The sequence below is a fragment of the Phoca vitulina genome, unplaced genomic scaffold (genome assembly GCF_004348235.1).
Source record: "Phoca vitulina isolate PV1807 unplaced genomic scaffold, GSC_HSeal_1.0 scaffold55, whole genome shotgun sequence".
NCBI classification, from domain to species: Eukaryota; Metazoa; Chordata; class Mammalia; order Carnivora; family Phocidae; genus Phoca; species Phoca vitulina.
In genome coordinates this window covers 9,559,191-9,580,304 of record NW_022589758.1, presented here as the reverse complement: position 1 = coordinate 9,580,304, position 21,114 = coordinate 9,559,191, and the positions used below count along the sequence as shown (strand labels likewise).

The window sequence follows — 21,114 nt, the reverse complement described above, 5'->3', positions numbered from 1 at the left end:
GCTTACACTACACTGTAGTCTATTAAATATGCGATAGTGCTATGTCTAAAAAAACAGTGTACATATCAAAGCAATTAAAATAGTACCATCAAAGCTCACTGGTCACAGATCAGCATAACAAATATAATAATTATGAAAAAGTTTGAAATATTGCAAGAATTACCAAAATATGACATAGAGACACGAAGTGACCAAATGCTGTTGGAAAAGTGGCACTGACGCAGGGTTGCTACAACCCTTCAATTTGCAAAAAACATACTGTTTGTGAAGAACAATAAAGTGAAGTGCAATAAAATGAGGTATGCCTGTATATTTTGCAGTTCTCTATGATTTAGTAGTTTTCTAAAGATTTTATTTGGGGCGCCTGGGTGGCTCAGTCGGTTGGGCGTCTGCCTTCGGCTCAGCTCATGATCCCAGGGTCCTGGGATTGAGTCCCACATCGGGCTCCCTGCTCAGCGGGGAGCCTGTTTCTCCCTCTGCCTCTGCCGCTGCCCCTGCTTGTGCTCTTTCTCTGTCAAATAAATAAATAAATAATTTTTAAAAATCTTAAAAAAAGATGTTATTTATTTTATTTTAGAGAGAGAGGGAGAGAGTAGTGGGAGGGACAGAGTGAGAATGAGACAATCCCAAGCAGACTACAGGCTGAGCGCAGAGCCTGGTGTGGGGCTCGATCTCACAACCCTGAGATCATGACCTGAGCCAAAACCAAGAGTCAGACACTTAACTGACTGAGGCACCCAGGCGCCCCTATGATTTAGTTGTAATTAGAGTTTGTACCAAATTTATGGTGTGTAACAATTGTTTGACAGAAAAATCAACTATTTTTTCATTAAAGTGCATGTTTATCTAACCTTATTTTGTTTTGATCAGTTAGTTATTGAAGGACCAAGGATTGCTGTAGTTCATTTCCTATAACTGGAATATGTATTTTATAAATCCTATATAAATGCATGTAAATGCTAGAAAAAACATGAACTTAGCACATTATTTTTTTTTTTTAAAGATTTTATTTATTTATTCATGAGAGACAGAGAGAGAGAGAGACAGAGGCAGAGGGAGAAGCAGGCTCCCCGCGGAGCAGGGAGCCCGATGCGGGACTCGATCCCAGGACCCTGGGATCACGACCTGAGCCGAAGGCAGACGCTTAACCGACTGAGCCACCCAGGCGTCCCGAACTTAGCACATTATATGAAATCATATAGATTTATTTTTTAGTCTTCAATTTCCACTACTTATCTAATTTATTTTCCCTTTATCCATATAGCATGTTCACCTATACATGTGAATCACGGTGTGTGTGGTAATTAGTATCAACTTTTTTAAGTGCTTAATTTGTTTTTGCATTAATTCATTCTTGCACTTTTTGAGCATTAACTAAAATTAAATTGCTTTTCTTTGCTTATCCTTGATTTACATCTTTGCTTCATTTTTGTGGCTTAAACTTTTCTGACAATTAGGATAGTATAAAAAATCAGAATGAGACTTGGATATCAGTGTTAGTCTCTGCACTAAGCAATCTGATCTACTACTGCCTACAAGAAGCGAGATGATGATTTGGGTCATAATATCTCCATCATAAAGGGACTCCTACTGACTGTGATACTGCCCCACCTGATGAATAATTGGAGTTACCCTTTTTTGTTTATGTAAGTAAATCCCAGTGATTGGCACAAGAGTATTCTTTTCTGCACGAAGGAGACAACAGTTGCCTCAAGTTTTTAGGAAGCAGAGGCTTGATCCCTTCTCTGAGCTCTTTGTTGTGGCATTAAATGGAAATTAATCATTCTTTAAAGCTTCTGAGTGCATGAACTGCTTTTCATAGTTCTTGAACTCATTGCCATAATCCAGTTCCACTTTTTCTCTGTTTCTTGGAGTGACCTCTTTATTTTTGTTTCAGTTCGTGATAAGTTGCGGGAGATAGTAGGAGCATCCACAAACTGGAGGTAGGCATGCAATTTCTTTTATCCCTATAGGCTAGGCTGTATGTAGGCCCAGCTGATGGTCTCATTGTAGGGACGGAGGGGGCCCTGTGTTCGGAAATGGGTTGAGAGGTATTTTTTTTACTTGGGGGAGAAGACCAACATTCCAACATACTCATCATTGGATGCATTGTTGTCATAAAATAATGTGATTTACACGTACTCTACATTTTTCAAAGTGCATTCAGGTATATTACCTCACTGATTCTCAACAAAACTTGTGACATGCTTATGGTGTATGTTCCTGTCTTTTTTACCAATGATGAAACTGAAACTCAGAGAGATTGAATAATTTTTTTTTTTTAATTTTTTTATTGTTATGTTACAGAGAGATTGAATAATTAAGTATCAGGGTTTGGGACTTAAACCCAAGTTTCTCGGTTTTTCTATTTCATGCAACCTGACTCCTTTATTGCTTCTTGTCAGTTCACAGTTAACCTGGTCTCTCAGTATTTCGCTGCTGTGAAATAGGATAATATCCTTCTTGGTGTACCGAATTTTGAGACTAAAATGAGATAAAAAGAAAAAGCAGTCACTAGTCATGAAATAATCTATTCTTGTGTAGAAATTATCTAATGACTTCTTTTTAACTGTTTATATGAAAATTTTCAGTTTACTGCAAAGTAGAAAAAATGAATACCTGTGTCCCTACCATCTTGATTGGATACTTATGTTTCTCCAGATTTGCCAGTATGCATATATTGGTTGAACTATTTCTAAGTAAATTATAGGTATCATGATATCATGACACTTCAGCATATATCTCCAATAAATAAATATATTCTCTTGTGTAACAAAAATCAGCAATTGTGTGTCTCTAACAAACAAGATATTCTCTTACACAATGAAACTGACACTAATTCCCTAATATTATATTACTTATCTATTCAGAATTTCTCACCCGTTCCCCAAATGTCTTTTACAGCTTTTAAAAAAATACCAAGATCCAATAAAGGATTGTATATTGCCTTTAGTGGTTATGACTCTTTGGTCTCCCCTAATCTAGAATAGTAGACAATCATCCTCCCTCCTTTTTTCTTTTTTTCTATGAGCTTGACTTTAAAGAGGCCAAGCCATATGTCATGTAGAATGTTCCATATTTAGGATTTACCTGGTGCCATTTAACTTTTTCCTCTACCCCCTCTATTTTTGGTAAGCTAAACCTTTCTGGCAATAATACTTCATAAGTGAAGCTTAGAAAGACGTCTGAATTAATGATATTGTCAACATTTTAGTTTCCTCTCCCCTTTCTCTCTCTTCTGTCCCACTTTAATCATCTCTTCTTTTTTCTTCCCTTCCCATCTCCTTTTCATGTTCTTCTCCTCTTTACCTTTTGCTCTGCCTTCCATACTTCTTTTGGATATACTCCATTTTTCTTCCTCTGTCTCTCTTTCCTGAAATTGAAGGCAGAGAGAGAGAGAGAGCGAGCTGGGGCACAGAGAATGCGAGAATTGTCGAGGTGAGAAATGGGAAGATGGAGTTCAGTGGCCACTTTGTTCCTTAGTCCACATGTATATTTGTGTCCCTCGCTGCATTTTTAATTGGATGTCAAATATTCTGTGTTTTGAATACACTTTTTGATGAGGTGAATATATGGTTTGTTTGGGTATATCTGTATCACTTATAAGTTTTCTTTTTTTTTTTTTATCTACAAGCCCAAGACATTTTAACAGAAACATTTTAATTCCACCAAGTGCCAGGTGGGGAGGGAGGGAAGGAAGAGAGGATGAGGTAGGTCCAGACCTTCATTTTCCTCCTCTGATGGTGTCTGACCTGCCTGAATGTCACTGGCACGTGGAATAGCAGCTGCCTCTGTGTTTCATGAAGCTTGCCTCCTTTCTTCTCAGAGACCATGTGAAAGCAATGGAGGAAAGAAAATTACTTCAGAGTTTTTTGGCTGAGTCGCAGAAAGGACTGCCACCCAGGAGAATGAGAGACAGTTATAGTGAGGTTCTCTTGCCTTTGGGTAGTCAGCCTGAATTACGAGAGAAATATTTGACTGTTCAAAACACCATAAGGTAACACAGCACTCTTTTTATTTGCGTCATTTATTTGTTTTTATTTTATTTCCTTTCATTATTGTGACTTTGAGATGTAATTCCCACACGATACTATTCAGTTAGGTAACGTGTGCAATTCTGTGGTTTTTTGTATATTCATAGAGTCATGCGGCCATCACCCCATTCAATTTTAGAACCTTTCATCTACCCAAACTGTGTTCTTCATTTTTAAGGGGTGATGATCATGGTTTTCATTTAATCACAGTTTTCTTTATTTCACAGATTTGGCAGGATTCTTGAGGACCTTGACAGCTTAGGAGGTACTGGTATTATTTTAGCATTTCTAAGTAGATATTTACAGCTATACATTGAATCCTTTGGCTGGAGAGGGGCTTTTTTAATTCTTTAACTTGCGCAGCTGAGGATATTCTAAAAGAGGAGTAAAAGAAGGGCCTCTGTTACCTCTGAATTGTCATAATTTTTTTCCCTGAAAATGTAGATTCCTGTTTAACAGTTGTAATCTCATTAATTCTTCTTTCTAATAACTTTTCAAAAAGTCTTGAATTTATGGAAAAGTTGCTAGTACAGTACAAAGAATTGTTCTTCTCTGAGTCATATAAGAGAATACATTGCTGATGTGATGCACATCACCCCCGATGGTTTTCATTACTATTTCCTACAAACAAGGACATTCTCCTCCATAACCACAATACAGCCATCAAAATCCAGAAATTAACCCTGCTACTTTAGACTCTTTGATCCTCGGACCCCATTCAACTTTCCCCAGTGGTCCTTTGTAGCAGAGGGGATCCAGTTCTGAATCAAATGTTGCATTTAGTTGTTGTGTGAGGAATAGCTCCTCAGTGTGTCTCTGACTTCCATGACCTTGAAACTTTTGAAGGTTATAGGCCAGTTCTTTTGTCGAATTTCTCTCAATTTGGGTTTATTTGATGCTTCCCCAAGATTGGATTTGAGACCTGCATCTTTGGCAGGAACATCACAGGAAGGATGATGTGTTCTTACTGCCTCTCATCAACTGGCACATAATTCTCATTTGTCCCATTACTGGGATATTAACTTTGATTCCTTGATGAAGGTGGTGTCCGCCAGGCTTCTTCACTGTAAAGTTACTCTTTCCCCCTTTGTAATGAATAAGTACCTTGTAGGCAGGTAAATTCAGACCTTATAAACAGTCCATTTCTTGTCAGACCTCCAATTTATTATTTTATTTATTTATTTAATTTTTAAAAAAATATTTTATTTTTTTATTTGACAGAGACATAGAGAGAGCACAGATTGGCAGGGTGGCTTGCAGAGGGAGAGGAAGAAGCAGGCTCTCCGCGGAGCAGGGAGCCTGATGTGGGGCTCGATCCCAGGACCCTGGGATCCTGACCTGAACCTGAAGGCAGTCGCTTAACCGACTGAGCCACCGAGCCTCCCCTAATTTATTATTTTAAAATCAGTATGGACTCAAGGATTTCTATTTCATTGAATGGATTATAATGTCACTTTCATCTCTTGTGCTGCTTACATTGTGCCGGGACTGTCCCAATCCCTTCAGACTGGACTGTTTTTTTTTTTTTGTTGTTGTTGTTGTTTTTTTTTTTTTATGTGTCCCTATCATTCTTTGAGCACTTCCTCACTTTCTGGCACAGGAAGACATTCTAGGCTTATTTGTACTTTCCCTGGCTTAGTCCTAGAATCATCCAAATCTCCAAGGAGCTCTGGTTCTTTTTGATGGCGAATGGTCATTAGAAACCAAGATATCTGTGTTGGGAGTGGTCCCTGCTGATGGGGTGTCACTGCTCCCATGTCCTTTCAGTGGACGAGGTGGGGCATCTGTGCACATGCACATATATTTACTTCCATGTCTGTCTTTCTGTCTGTTTATCTATCTATGAAAATGATGGGTTTACGCTGACAGTTCCAATTCTGGTTCAGCACCACAGGTTCATTCATTTCTTCCCTTTTCATGTTTGTAATTCCTTTTCCAGCTGGCTCCATTATCCTAAATCCATTTACTTATCAATTTCCCTGGCATGAAGCTAATTTCATATCTCTGCCAGCCCTGTCCCCTCACGGACCCCTCATGGATGCTCCCGTCATCTCACTGGGATTCATACTAGGTTCCCTTTTGCAGGGTCACCATCCTCATTGTGTTCAGCCTACAACACGCTGGGCCATTGCTCTTGTTGCCTCCTCTCTTTATGTCCTCCTGACCCCATTTGGGCTCCAACATCCTACTCTGGGCTACCTTGCTTGCTCTTACTAATGACTTTTGGACTGAGCTGTTGGGAAAGGGTTTAAAGAAAGGCTCTAATGACTTCTACAATATAGACATAAGTCCATTGTTAGGCTTAACACCCAGCTGCTTGTTTCTTCAGATTAAATAAACTTGGTTAGGGGAGCCTGGGTGGCTCAGTTGGTTGAGCATCTGCCTTCGGCTCAGGTCATGATCCCAGGGTCCTGTGATTGAGCCCGCGTAGGGCTCCCTGCTCAGCGAGAAGCCTGCTTCTTCCTCTCCCTCTGCCCCCCCTCCCCCGGCTCATGCTCTCTTTCTCGCTTGTTCTCTCTCTCTCTCTCAAATAAATAAATAAAATTTTTAAAAAATAAATGAACTTGGGTAAACATTCTCACTGACCTTTAAAAAAAAAAAACCACACACACACACTGTTGACTTCAGTTTACTTAGGTGTCCCTAAATACACAGACTCGTCTGCCTCTACCCTGTTTTTTTCCTCATTGGCTCCTGTTGAATTCCTTTCACCTGTTCACTTGGATTCTGTTCTTTCCAGTTCTTCCAGCAACTTGCCTTATCACCTATGCTCTCTCTCTCATATCTCAAGCCTTTTTTCAACTTCACATTTCCTTTAACTTATAAACATGTTCAAGGCTCTTCCATCTTATAAGGAAAAGTAGGTAAAATCCCTTTTCCTTACAACACTGTTGAACTTTGTCTCTCACTTCAGAGCTAACTTTCTGGAAGGAGTTGGAAAAAGTAATTTGCTTTTAGTTCCTCTCTATCTTGACTTCCTGTTTCCTTCCCAGTCTCACGTGTTCTTTTTTTTTTTTTTTTAATGTTTTATTTATTTATTCATGAGAGTCACAGAGAGAGAGAGGCAGAGGGAGAAGCAGGCTCCCCGCGGAGCAGGGAGCCCGATGCGGGGCTCGATCCCAGGACCCTGGGTTCATGACCTGAGCCGAAGGCAGACGCTTAACCATCTGAGCCACCCAGGCGCCCCTAGTCTCACGTGTTCTGACTTCTGCTCCTCTGTGCCACTGAAGTGCTCTTGCCAAGCTCTCCATTGGCCCCCTTGTTTCCTGATCTAATGGGTGCTCTTCAAGGTTTACCTGACCCCTTTGTGGCTCCTGATATTGTCAAACTCATCCTTGGGCTTTGGGGACATTTCCTCCTGCCTCTCTGGCTGTTCCTTCCCAGTCTCCTTTGTGAGTTCCTCTTTCTCTGGTGATCTTTTGAATGTTAGTTATCCCTAGGGTTTTGTTTTCTGCCCTTTTTTGCTTATCTGTACACTTACTATAAGTAATCTCAATTACTCCCAATGCTTCACTTGTTCTCAGTATGCTTTTCTGAGTTCCAGACCAATTTGTCCAACTGGACATCTCCATTTGGATACGCCATAGGCTTCTCAAATTTAACATGTTGAAAATAGTCCATTCTGCTCTTCTCATATTCTCTTTTTCAGTGAATGGTGTACCATCTTCACCCCTTCACTGGGGTTATTACACTATTGTCAAGTGCACCTTCTTCTTAACTCTAGGATCTTTTCATTTCCATTGATACTGCCATAGGTCAGCCGCATACGATTTATTTTATGGGTACCAGAGAGGCTTTTAAATGGCCTTTCTTGCCTTCAGCCTCTCACTCCCCCAGGGCATCCTTTAGCAGGTGCATGGATGGAAAGGATTTATTGTCACTTAACTAATATTTGTTGGGTGCAGACCCTGGTCCTGAGGGCTGATGATACAAGTTTGAATGAATCATGGGGAAGCAGTGAGGCCACCAAACACAGGAGTATAATACAACTTTAAATGAGTTGTTATTTGTAAGGTGCACAGAGCCATGCTAAACTTATTAAAGTATGGAAGGTACACAGATAGCCGCAAGGTAGTGTAGGAGCCAAGGGCGTTATGGGGACGGAGGAATAACTTAAGCGAGATAATTGCTCTACGATTAGGAAAGAGAGGGAAAAGAGCTGAGTCCTTGTGATTTGTTTCTCTTTTCTGAAGATGTCTGATGCTGTCAGACTCATGTGCTGGGGTCTTTCTGTAATTGAGGCACTGCGTCTCTGTGCAGCGGTGACAGGCCACCTGGTGGGTTTGGGCTTTGGGCTTCGGTTTCTTCACCAAATCTAAAATTGAGTGGGCAGTCAGATTAGAGAACCCCCAAATCTCTTCAATGTATGAAAAGTCTCTGGTCCTCAGATAAGACCACTAGTGGGATATAGGGGGTTGGGTCTTCAAAACGAGAGAATTTCAGAGAGTCAGTTGTAAATGACGAGAAATAATTTTGCTTTTCCTTTATTTGGTTCTCTTCTCTTACAGTTCTTATCTGCTACATGCACACCAGAATTCATGACGCTAAGATGTCTCCTCTGTCGATAGTTACAGCCCTGGTGGACAAGATTGGTAAGCGATATTATTTTCTGTATGTCATTAGAATTCTCAGTGGTTATAAGAGATTATTGAAATTAGAGGAAATATTTTCCTTTTATGAGGGAATTTTTATGTATATATATATATATATATATATATATGAAAATGTCTAGAATGCTATATACCAAGATACATATTTATTATAATAATCTTTGAGTGGAAGGGTTTTGCATGATTCCAGTTTTATTTTTTATATTCTTTGCATTGTCTGCAGTTTTCAAAAAGATAAACAAATTTCTTTTCTATGTCAGAAAAGTTGTTTTTCGTTTCGAAGACTAAAAAAAAGAAAAGAGGAAATGTGGTGGAATTTGCCAGAATTTCAAGTGAAATTTTCCAGTTGTAATAGAGAAAATTTGGGGTATGGTGTGAACTCAGATTGATTTTCTGTTTTGCAGATATGCAGAAGATGAGCTTAAGCCCAGAACAGGACATTAAGTTCAGTGGCCACGTTAGCTGGGTTGGGAAGACATCCATGGAAGTGAAGATGCAAATGTTTCAGGTGTGTATTCATCTAAAATTTGCCTGCTTGTTCCAATACAGCCAGCTAGGCCTAGTGGAAGAACAGCGTATTTACCTATCTATCAATAGACAGGTATATAGCTCACCACTTCTAGAAAAAGAATTGAAAGTTCATTTCATGGGGCACCTGGGTGGCTCAGTTGTTAAGCGTCTGCCTTTGGTTCAGGTCGTGATCCCAGGGTTCTGGGATCGAGCCCTGCATTGGGCTCCCTGCTCAGCGGGAAGCCTGCTTCTCCCTCTCCCACTCCCCCTGCTTGTGTTCCCTCTCTCGCTGTGTCTCTCTCTGTCAAATAAATAAAATCTTTAAAAAAAAAGTTCATTCCATGCAGATGGTGGGTTATTTTTTTTAGATTTATTTATTTTTAGAGAGAATGAGACAGAGAAAGCGAGTGGGGGGAGGGGCAGAGGGAGAGAGAGAATCTCAAGCAGGCTCCCTGCTGAGCCGGGAGCCCAACCAGGGATTCAGTCTCAGGACCCTGAGATCATGACCTGAGCCAAAATCAAGAGTTGGACACTCAGCTGACTGAGCCACCCAGGCACCCTGTAAACGGTAGCTTATTAACGTCTTCCTCCTGTATAAAGACTGACACATTATTTGGTATTTATGTTCAGTGTTTATTACTTTCAAATCATATATAGCTACATATTAAGGTGCTTGTTTCTGGTTTTGCCCCAGAGAATTTCACAAGAGTCTGAGTTACATTAGGCATGAATGGTACTGGTCACTCTTAGTTTCCTGGGGTTGCTGTAACGAAGTACCACAAAGTAGGTGGCTTAAAACAACTTGTCTCACAGTTTGGCAGCTAGAAGCCCAAAATCAAGGCCTCAGCGGGACCATGACCCCTCTAAAATTTGTAGGGGGAGAATCCTTCCTTGCTCCTTCCTAGCTTCTGGTGGTTTGCTGGCAGTCCTTGGCATTCCTTGGCTAGCAGCTCTAACACTTCAGTCTCTGCCTCCATTGCCACATGCTCTTTTCCTCTTGCGTCTCTGTGTCTCTTCTCTTCTTTTTTTTTTTTTTTTTTATTGAGTAATCTCTATGCCCAGCGTGGGGCTCGAACTCACGACCCCGAGATCGAGAGTCACATGCTCTACTGACTGAGCCAGCCAGGCGCCCCTCTTCTCTTCTTATAAGAACATCAGTAATATTGGAGTGAGGCCCCACCCTACTCCAGTATGACCTCGTCCTATTTCCAAGTAAAGACATGTTCACAGGTACCGAGGAGTAGGGCTTCATATCTTTTTGCTGGACACTGTTCACTGTTCAACCCGTAACAGTCACTTAGACCAATACAGCAGTTAGGAACAGCCTCTCTAATGAGCGGAACTCAGAGTAGGTATTATAAAGAAATCAAGAAATTTGACAGGAAAAGTTTCCTCAAAGAGGATAATAGCACAGAAATCAGATAATTCAGAGTACGAATGGTGAGCATAGCATAATGGATAAACTTGTTGAATCCCTGTGTTGTACACCTGAAGCTAATGTAACACTGTGTGTCAACTTTACTCAAAAAATAAATAAATAATAAAAAAGGGAGAAAAAGAATGGCTTCACTTACGCCAGGGTATTCAGTAGGCCCATTATTCAGAAACATTTTTTCTTTTCTGGAACGATGAAGCATTTCACCTTTTGGAAAAAGTCTGCACCTTGCTCTGCAGTAATTAAAGTTTTTTGTCAGAATGGTTAGGTAGTTTTTTATTTGATGCTATATACAAGTAGTTGGATTCTTTAACTCCCATGTTGCTGTAACTGACAGTAACACTGTTTTTAGAACAAAACACAGTAAGGTTGTAGGGGATGCTGCTATGATTTGTGCACATTGTTTTCTTTTTTTTTAATTTTTTTAACATCTATTTATTTATTTTTGAGAGAGAGAGTGGAGTGGGGGCAGAGGGAGAGGGAGAGAGAATCTCAAGCAGATTCCACGCTGAGCACAGAGCCCGACACGGGGCTCCATCCCAGGACCCTGAGATCATGACCTGAGCTGCAACCAAGAGTTGGACACCTAACCGACTGAGCTACCTTCATGGTTGATTCCTACCCTGCTCCGATTCCTGCCATAGGACCTGCTTTCTGGGGAATCTTAGTAATTTGAATCTTGGCCAAATAGGTTGAAAAGAGATGCAGGAGTTATTTCAAGGAGAGAACCAATGAAAATTAATGTCAGACAAGTACAAACTTCTGTTATAAGTTTGTGTTTCTCATTGGCCATTTTGACTAATAATGCAAGACCTGAGTGATCCTTTCTATTCCAGAGAGGAAGGTTGGTGGTAGGTGTTTTGCCTTTGGTTTGGGTACCTGTAGGTTTAAATCCCAGCTCCGCTGCTTATTAGCCATGTGACTGTGGGTAAATTACTTACCTTCTCTGAGCTTCTGTTTTCTCAAGTGTAACATGGACGCAGAAATAGTACCATGTTATATTTGGTAAGGATGAATGAAAAAACAACCCAACCGTTTTAATTACTTGGTACAATTGCCTGTCACACAATGACCACTAATCACATGTTGGCAATGTTAATTTATTATCATTACTATGGACGTGGTCCCAAATCTTTTCTGGGATTGACGTTCAGACCTATCTTTTGAGCGCCTGTTACATCTCTCCCCTTACATGTGCTCTTGCTACCTCAAATCCAGTGTGTTACAAACTGAGTACATTAGCTTCTTTTCCAATCCTGATCCTCCTCCATTTTCCCCTTTGCCTACACAGCCTTTTGCCAAGTCTTGCAAATTCATCACCCATAACAACTCACCAGAGTTCTTTCTTGTCACACAAGAAGCAGTAAGGCCTTGAATGAAACACAGGGGCCTAGTTAGCGAGTCTGCCTGCCTCTAGTCTGTTGTCTCTCTGTTAACTGTACAGATTTTTACCAGTTAGACATTCCAGAGCCGACCTTAAATCACATTGCTTTCCTTCTCAAAAACCTTCTGTGACCATTGTCTGTGCATTAAAGCCTAAACTCTTTTGACTAGTTGGGATCCAGGATGCTCCATAAACTAGCTCCCACCTACCTTTCCAACTGTATTCCCGCCAACTTATCATTTCCTAGAGCTTGCTGCTGGACATTCTGAACATTCCAGGAGTAGAGAGTTGTTCATTTTTGCATGCTTGACACTATTAGGTGTTCATTATAGTAAACCATAATTTAAACAGTGAGTTGGATGAGTATCATTGCTTATGCTTTTCTCTTTGCCTGAAATGCTTATGCTCTGGCTGCACATATCCACATTCCACCTGCGCTTCCGGATCCCCTCATGCTCGGATGCTTCCCTTGTCCTTCTAGCTCACAGCCCCTGTTCCTTCCCCATGACTCATTCCTCAGTATCCTTGCTCTGATCCTTTCTCCTGGCACCTGCGAATCTCTTCTCCACCAAGCGGCGTATGAACACATCTTTTTGTCTTCTACCAGGCTATGCATGTCTTAACAACAGCATCTGGGTATGAGTCGCTTAGCCCACTTCCGGACATCCATTCATTTCTCATTCACTTAGCCCTTGTTCCTTGAGTGCCTGTTCTGGGCTAGGCATACAGCAGTGAGCTACACGAAGTTTCATTCTCTTAGAGTTTACATTCTAGTAGTGCTCAGTCATTTTCTGCCTTAATTCATCCATCAGCAATTACCTGCTATCTGCTGGTCTTTGTGCTAAGTGCTAGGGATGCAAATGTGAGCAAAAACGGTCTTTGTCCTCAATAGGGAGTCAGTCACGTATATACATGACTGTGATATACACACAGTCCCCAACTTAGGGTGGTTTGACTTCTGATTTTCAGCTTTACGATGGTGTGAAAGAGCATTCAGTAGAAACTGTACCTTGAAGTTTGAATTTTGATCTCTTCCCGGGCGAGTGATACGCAGCACACCAGTGGCCGCGGCCCCCAGGCAGCCACATGATTGTGAGGGTAGCTGACTCATAGCTTGCAACCCACCTGTCCCCATTCAGCCATTCTGAAAGAACTGTATTCAATCAATTACCTGAGGTACTCAGTGCTTTGTTATAAAATAGGCTTTGTGTTGGATGGTTTTGCCCAACTATAGGCTAATGTCAGTGTTCTTGAGCACGTGTACGGTAGGCTAGGCTAAGCTGTGATGTTCTCCAGGTTCTGTGTATTAAACACATTTCGACTTAATGACATTTTCAGTTTATGATGGGTGTGTTGGCGTGTAATCTCATGGTAAGTCAAAGGAGGTCTGTAGTATTTAAGCATCGTGCAGCATTTCTCCACAGGGACACTGTCGGCATTGCATGTAGGAAGATTCTTAGTGATGCAGGACAGTCCCCTGCGTTGTGAGGTGTCTAGGTTACCTCTGTCCCCCTAGCGACATCCCTCAAGTTGCAACCAAAACCTCTTCGACACATACCCAAATACTCCCAACAGGGGGTGCTATCCATCTCTGTTATATTGAGAGCCACTTTTAGGGGAGGATTTCGTTCCCATTCTCATGGCAAACCAAGGAGGGAATGATGGCCTCTGCCTGGGGAGGAGGGACGGGGCAGGGGTGGGGAGGAGTGTCCTGTGGAGGGCAGCTGTGAGGAAGGCATCAGGCACAGGCCTGGACAGGGCGAGTGCACTTCCAGGACCTCCAAGTTGTCAGCTAGGGCAAAAGGTGCAGGTGTGAGGGGGCTGTTCGGTGAACGACCAGAGAGGAATCTGGGCTGTGTTGTGGAAGGCTTTATGTGTAGTGCCCGCAGGCTTAGAGCAGATGCGGGAAGAAGGTTGAGGGGGAGGGTGATAGGGGCCTGAACGGGCAGCAGGGAGGAGGACGAGGGGTGAGGTCTGTGGACGAGCGAGCCTAGTGTACCCCCAGCTGATGACGGGACTTCACGGTATAACTTCCCTGGAAGTACAGACTCCTAGAGGATAAGAAATACCTTAAAACCTCAAAGCCTTGTGCAATTGTAAATATGTCCCTCAACCCACAGGATTATCATGATCCTCGCCTCATCGTTGGCACACTGAAAACACTAATGTCTGTGAGACCAGTGGGCCATTCAGCTGGCTCTGTGTGCCGTCATGAGGACCGGCAGGCGTGAAGAACGCTGGGGTGCTGCGTGCTGCTGGACAGTTAAATGATGCTGATGCAGAGGGTCCCTCCGTGACCCTTGCCCTTGAGTCTCAGTCATGCGCGGTTCCAAAGCCCGTCGGTCGTGGCCATCCCAGCCCTTCTCACCTGGATGCTGTTTGAATTTTAGGAAGTCTCTCTCCTCTCCCACACGACAGGCTCCTTGGTCATGCTGCTGTTCACCCAGAGCTTAGTTCTGCAGATGGTGGTTAATGAATGCACTTTTCTTTTTCTAATTGCAGCCTTTCTCAAAGCATGCATGCTAGCTGTTAGAATTGTAGTAGGTCTTCCCAGTAAATGCATTTCTTACATCTGTATTTTCTTTCCATTGTTCTTTAGTTACATGGCAATGAATTTTGTCCTGTTTTGGATGCAACATTTGTAATGGTGGCTCGTGATTCTGAAAATAAAGGGTAACTGCTCTTTTTTCCTAATTGTTTATTTTGAAAATTTCAAAGAGACCTAAAACTAGAGAGACTATAAAGAATTTACATATACCCATCAGACTTAGAATTTTTAACATTTTTTATTGCCATATTTGCTTCGTCTGTTTTTTCATACTATATTATTTTCTTTGTTATATTTTAAAGCAAAACTAGAGAGAAGACTATAAAGAATTTCCATATACCCATCAGACTTAGAATTTTTAACCTTTTTTATTGCCATATCTGCTTCATCTGTTTCTTCATACTATATTATTTTCTTTGTTATATATATATTTTTTAAAGATTTTATTTATTTATTTGAGAGAGAGAAAGCATGAGAGGGGGGAGGGTCAGAGGGAGAAGCAGACTCCTTGCCGAGCAGGGAGCCTGATGTGGGACTCGATCCTGGGACTCCAGGATCATGACCTGAGCTGAAGGCAGTCGCTTAACCAACTGAGCCACCCAGGCGCCCTCTTTGTTATATTTTAAAGCAAATCCCAGACATAATGACCTTTCATCTCTGAATACTTTTGTGTAGACATCTCTTTAAAGGTGAGGATATCTTCCTAAATAAATACATTACCATTAGCGTGCCTAACAAAAATAAGAGTAAGTTTGTAATATATTCTCATGGTCAATTTATATTCAGTTTTCCCCAGATATCATTTTTTTTTATATTTTATTTATTTATTCATGAGAGACAGAGAGAGAGAGAGAGGCAGAGGGAGAAGCAGGCTCCCAAGCAGCAGGGAGCCCGATGCGGGACTCGATCCCAGGACCCTGAGATCATGACCTAAGCCGAAGGCAGACGCTCAACCATCTGAGCCACCCAGGCGCCCCCCCAGATATCATTTTAATGATCTGTTCGAGTCAGGATCCAAACAAAATTCACATACTACATTTGATTTTTATGTCCCTTAAGCCTGTTGTTTTATTAATAGCTTTATTGAGATATAATTCACATACTATACAATTCAGCTATTGAAAGTGTGCAATTCAATGACTTTTAGTGTATTCACAGAATTGTATGATCTCTTAAGGCTTTTTAATCCAAAATAGTTGTGTGTCCCTGCTGCCCCCGTAGTGTTTTATATTAATTTGTTGAAAGGCCAGATGGAGTCCTCCGTACGGTGTCCAACTTTCTGGATTTGTCTCCTGGCTTCCTCATGGTATTTTTTTTTTACTTGTTTCTCTATCCCTAGTATTTTCTCTAAACTGAAGTTAGATCTAAAGCCTTGGTTAGATTCAGGTTCAGCTTACTTGATGAGAGCATCTTGTAGGTGATGAGATCTGTGTATCTCAAATTGTAATGTATCTCATGTCGTATCATATCAGGAGGTACAGATTGTCCCACTCATAGCGATGCCAAGATTGGTGCATGGCGGTTCAGTAGTGACTAAACTGGTCTTTTCATTATAGGGTTCACCTGATCCTCTTATGATCAGCAATAATCTGCAGGCTCTAGTAGGGTGCAGGGTGTACCCCGAGTATACTTTGTCACCCTGTGAATAGCTAGCTCCCTATCAGTCTTTCTCCAGTGCTTTGAATGCCATTGCTAATCATTGCTTTAATCATTAAGGGATGTAAACGATTCTTAAATCCTGTCTTGTCTTCTATATTTACTACCTGGAGTTCTGGAAAGAAGAGCTTTCCTTTATTAGCTAGGGCAATTTGGTTTGTAAAGGAAAGTGAGGATTGTTTCATTCTTGCCCTTTATTTACACATTTTCCTAATAATGAGTTGCTTGACTAGCTAGTGATGACATGGTTTGTCTACTTTTCGGCTTTTTTAAAAGTGTCATTGTGAATTCATGGATTTTAATGGTATGTATTTCAGTAAATTGCAGCCCTTGTTCTTCCTGGTGCTCAGAGTGTACCATCTTTGGGCGGTGGGAGCCCCTTTAAGCTTGCTCCTGTGAAAGCTCTTTTGATATTTCCCTGCTAGTCTTCCTGTTCTCTGGTACAGTGGGATATCTTGGGCTCATCTTATACATTTCCCGCCTCAGGCCTGGAATGAGCCATTTCTCCACAGAGCCCTGGGGTTCCCCTTAGCGAGCACTGGTGTTTAGAGACCAGAATCCGGGCACCAGAACTGTACGTTGTTACTCGTTTGTCACTGTCTCTAAGCCTTTTCAGTGGACAGAGCTAGGATGTCTGTTAAAAAGCAACAAGCACACACCCAACCTCATGAGTTTATACCCTCAATTCCAAGTCAGATTGAACTTTACAGATTTTGACTGCTTTGGCTTTCTACTTTTTTCCTCTTAAGTTGTGTTTTTGGTTCCTAACCAGCAGTCACGCCCAAGGCGACGAAACGGAGAAATCCTGTCAAACTGTTGGGGTGGTGCTGGGTGGGAGGGAATGGAACAGGATTGCTGTTGGTACAGGATAGTCTAGGGGCCTGTGGGGAGTCTAATTTGGCTTAGAAACTTGAAGGAGGAGTCTGCAATGAGAAGTCTCTCCTGCTTCATGGGGAGCTGATGCGGAAGAGCGAGTTAGGATCAAACCATCCTTTGGTGACTGATGTGAGCGTAGAATGCAGCCACCCACTCTTCACTCCTGCTGCCAGCCCGGCTGACCTGCTGCTGCTGCCAGCTCTGGAAAGGGCGGGATTTAAAGGTTCTCTTGCAGCTGATGCTTTTGAATTTTCCGAGCTGCCATTTCAGTATGTTTGTTTCTATCGTTTCCGTTTTGAAAACTTTGCCACCTATGGAGAGGTAGAATAATGCAGCGAGCACTCATAAAGGCTTCACCTACATTCACCGATTACCATTTTGCCTCCAGCCTTATTCTCTGGCCCTCTCTCTATAAGTACACACGTGGACGCTCTTTCCCTGAATCATTTGAAATAAGTTTTGAGACTACTTCACCCATAGACGGTTCAGCATGTACCTCCTGATAATAAGGTCATTCCACTACACAAACTCGATGCCTTTATTGTAGCCAAGAAATTTAAGTGATATTCAAACTTTGCCACTTGTCCCTAGGATGTCTTTTATAGCCTTTCCCCTGAGTCAGGATCTGATCAAGGATCATGTACTGCATGTAGTTAGCATGTGTTTTAAAAAGAGTCCCCCTGCCATTTTCTGTCTTTTTAAGATGTTGACATTTTTTGAAGAGTCCAGGCCAGGTGTCCTGTAGAATGTTCTACGGCCTATTTTCACTATTTCCTCATTACCGCCATCAGGTGAAAATTTTTGGTGAGAGGCAGTATCCTTTTTATAAATGTGAACTTTCTAGTGTACAGACTGGTCCGTAATTGGAAAGCTCCCCAGTTGTTCCAGGGTTATTATGGGAAGCAGTCAGGCAGCATTACCCAACACCAGCAGCAAAGACTTTTGAAACGAGTGGGTAATTGTTCACCTTCCATATTTACTGGGGAATGACACCTCTTAAGCTGTAATCTTTTCTTTTCTTCTCTTCAGGCCGGCGTTTGTAAATCCACTCATCCCTGAAAGCCCAGAGGAAGAAGAGCTCTTTAGACAAGGAGAATGTATATATTAATTTGTTTATAATGTAAAGATAACAGTTTAAAAAGCCCATTACCTGTACTGCAGAGGAGGTTGTGGAAGAGTATGGATGGACTCCTCATGCCAGTCACGTGTCTTACTCATGCCAAGAATTTATTGAAATTAAAAATACCTTATTTTTTTTCCATTGGAGTCAGTAGTTTGAACAGTTTTATCAATTAGACAATATTCATTAAGTAAAATAATTTGCTTTCTCATTTTTTAATAAAATGGGAAATGGATCAGTAAAATAACAGCTGGTCAGGGCTGTAGGTCAGGATGGTCTTTACGTGTGGTCTTAAAAAGTGCTCCCACACTGAGCCAGTATAATTTCCATCTGGAGGCAAAGAATCGCCAGTCACATTATGAAGCCTCAGCAGCCTTCTCTGGGATATATGTGGAAATTCCCGTGGGCTTTTCAAAATCTAGAAATGCTGCCTTTGTAGGGTCCAAGGCAGCCCAGGTCAGGAACCCCAGTGCTGTTCGGTGACCCCCCCCCAACTAACTGTAGCTCCTTATTGTCCTGTGTTCCAGTGAACAAGGGGAGAAGGGTTGCCTTCAGTGCCAAGTCGTTACTGAAAATGGCTCCCAGTGCTGAGGAAAGGAATACTATCCATGAGATGTTTCTTCACACGCTGGATCCGAAGTAAGTTAGCATGGTGAGATTGCAGGCTGCAAGAGCATTTACACCCCGGCCCGCTCCACAGTTACGCCTGCCTCAGCATACTGGCAGTTGTTTGCAAATATTTTACTTTGCGGCAGCAAAACCGTGGCATTGACAAGGTTTACTCAATCTCCGTTTGTACAGGACTGTAAGTTTTCAAAGTCGAGTTTTGCCCCCCAATGCAGTGTGGATGGAGGATTCAAAACTGAAGAGCTTGGAAGTTTGCCACCCACAGGTATTGTCAGTTAATGAAAAATCTTTTAAATAGGATAACTTGCATTCGTGGTTCTCATGTAAAATCTGACACACCGTGAAACTGACCTCCGTTCTGCAGCACTGTGCATTCCTTCCTTCTGGCTTTGAGGGTGGCCATGAGCTTGTGTCTGTTAATCTTATTGTATGTCCAATAGGAGCGCAACATTTTCAATCGGATCTTTGGTGGTTTCCTGATGAGGAAAGCATATGAACTTGGATGGGCTACTGCTTGTAACTTTGGGTGAGTTAGATTGAAGGTGGTTTTAACTTCTGAGAAGCAATGTGTACTACCCCATTGAATTGAAGCACTTTGGACCAGTCTGTATGTGTTGGGGCATATGCTCTGTTATTAAATAAGTATTTCAGCGATACCAGCTGCCTTTGATGTTACTTTTCAAAGGCTGTTGCTCTGCCTTTTTCAGTACGTTAATGACCTGAGAAGGGGTGATGATCGGCAGGAGGGAAAAGGTAGAGGAGTGATCTGGTCTCAGGGGCATCACTTACCATTTCTCACTGGTAGGATTATTTCCCCCTTCCCTAGGCTTATTCTTTGATCATTTAAATTTTGCTTCAGCTGATTGTTAGGGGAGAAATAGAGATCATCTGCATTTTGTGCTTGACCCCAGTTCTGCCTTTTGTCTGTTAGTGGCTCCCGACCGTTTGTAGTCGCAGTAGATGATATCATGTTTCAGAAACCCGTAGATGTTGGATCGTTGCTGTTTCTTTCTTCGCAGGTAGGTGTGCGATGAGAGATGAAAGACAATTTTTTATCATTTGGGCCTAGAAGAGAAGTTTTTTTTTTCTAAAGCCACTGTTTCTCTTAAGACTGCCTCCCCCCCTTGCTAGTGCCCTTGACTAACTGTCATGTCTGAATCTCCTAGGTTTGCTTTACTCAGGACAATTACATTCAAGTCCGAGTACACAGTGAAGTGGCCTCTCTTGAGAGTAAAGAGCATATGACCACCAACGTCTTTCATTTCACGTTCATGTCGGAAAAAGAAGTGCCCTTGGTTTTCCCCAGAACGTACGGAGGTGAGCAGCAATGTCTGCTTGTTCCTAATGAATGGAAGAACTTTCAAAGCTATTTTTCTTCTTTTAAACTGTTGCAGGAAGTGTGCTGATGCCTGTTAGTACAAGAGCGGGTCTTTAGAAGATTGTGCTGTTGAGGGGCGGTAGCCCTGCAGGCCCGGATGCCCTGCCCGACCTGCCTGTTGTCGGAGGGGCTGGGGCCAACTGCAAGCGGCCACTGGTGGTCAGACTGGCCTGGCCCGAGGAGAGGGCCGAGAGTCAAGGCCCACTCCCCCAGGAGCCCTGCACGGCCCCGGCCCCACAGGGCACGCCCAGTGCGTTTTGCACGCTCGTTGCTGTCCTTGTGTTCCCAAGTAGTCTTGTGTTCGTATGATGATTTTGTAAGGTTCCGCGGGTTTCTTCACGGTTCTCTCTTCTGTGTTTCAGAGTCCATGTTGTATTTAGATGGGAAGCGGCATTTCAGTTCTATGAGCGTACCGGTGAACTTGAGAAAGGACTAGGAGTCCTAGGAAAACCATGCTGTTGAAGAGCAACTCTCCACACTGACATAGAACCTGAGGGAGGCCTGATCACATGCCCTGGCTTTAGTGTTTATTCTTGTCCTCCAGAGAGAAGAATGTGTTCAGCCTTTAGGATGATCAGAAAAGCAGACCGAGAGGGTAGCTGGGTGGGGCAGAGGGAGGAGGAGTTATTAAACAATAAATACTCTCAAGACAATTTAAATTGTGACCCTACTGTGTTGCCTCCTGTGTGGTCGAGAAATGGGGGCAGAAGGCCTTGGTATGCAGTTGGAAACAGTTCTTTTCTTACACTTCTCCGAAACTGTCTGGATGTGCGCTTTCCTGCCAAGGTATTTGGAGGGCGCTCCTTAAACCTCACCTTGGCGGCAGTTCCCGTGTGCTAAGCCCATCAACCCGACATGATTCCTCTGTGTTTTGCCTCCCTCTGCTTCCCAGCTTTTTTTTTTTTTTTTAAGATTTTATTTATTTATTTCACACAG

At 42.3% G+C, this 21,114-nt stretch overlaps 1 protein-coding gene and 1 non-coding gene across 6 annotated transcripts in view; one reads left to right on the top strand and one right to left on the bottom strand.

The window, feature by feature from the left end:
- The window catches only part of APOO (apolipoprotein O), a 160,931-nt gene extending 140,094 nt beyond the window's left edge, over positions 1 to 20,837 (top strand). For 3 of the 5 annotated variants that reach the window (XM_032389516.1, XM_032389518.1, XM_032389519.1), the window contains 14 exons: positions 1,265 to 1,291; positions 1,898 to 1,943; positions 3,827 to 3,997; positions 4,262 to 4,299; positions 8,543 to 8,626; positions 9,049 to 9,152; positions 14,573 to 14,646; positions 18,083 to 18,150; positions 18,701 to 18,812; positions 18,975 to 19,065; positions 19,241 to 19,326; positions 19,732 to 19,819; positions 19,967 to 20,117; positions 20,541 to 20,837. In XM_032389516.1, the coding sequence (XP_032245407.1) occupies positions 1,265 to 1,291; positions 1,898 to 1,943; positions 3,827 to 3,997; positions 4,262 to 4,299; positions 8,543 to 8,626; positions 9,049 to 9,152; positions 14,573 to 14,646; positions 18,083 to 18,150; positions 18,701 to 18,812; positions 18,975 to 19,065; positions 19,241 to 19,326; positions 19,732 to 19,819; positions 19,967 to 20,117; positions 20,541 to 20,614 (1,214 nt within the window). In that variant the 3' untranslated portion in view covers positions 20,615 to 20,837. The remainder of the gene's footprint in view (positions 1 to 1,264; positions 1,292 to 1,897; positions 1,944 to 3,826; positions 3,998 to 4,261; positions 4,300 to 8,542; positions 8,627 to 9,048; positions 9,153 to 14,572; positions 14,647 to 18,082; positions 18,151 to 18,700; positions 18,813 to 18,974; positions 19,066 to 19,240; positions 19,327 to 19,731; positions 19,820 to 19,966; positions 20,118 to 20,540) is intronic. The other 2 variants (XM_032389517.1, XM_032389520.1) reach the window with 1 other exon arrangement.
- TRNAE-CUC lies at positions 10,210 to 10,282 on the bottom strand. Its single transcript has one exon. It is a non-coding gene; the product is annotated as a tRNA-Glu (tRNA).
- Positions 20,838 to 21,114: the final 277 nt, after the last annotated feature.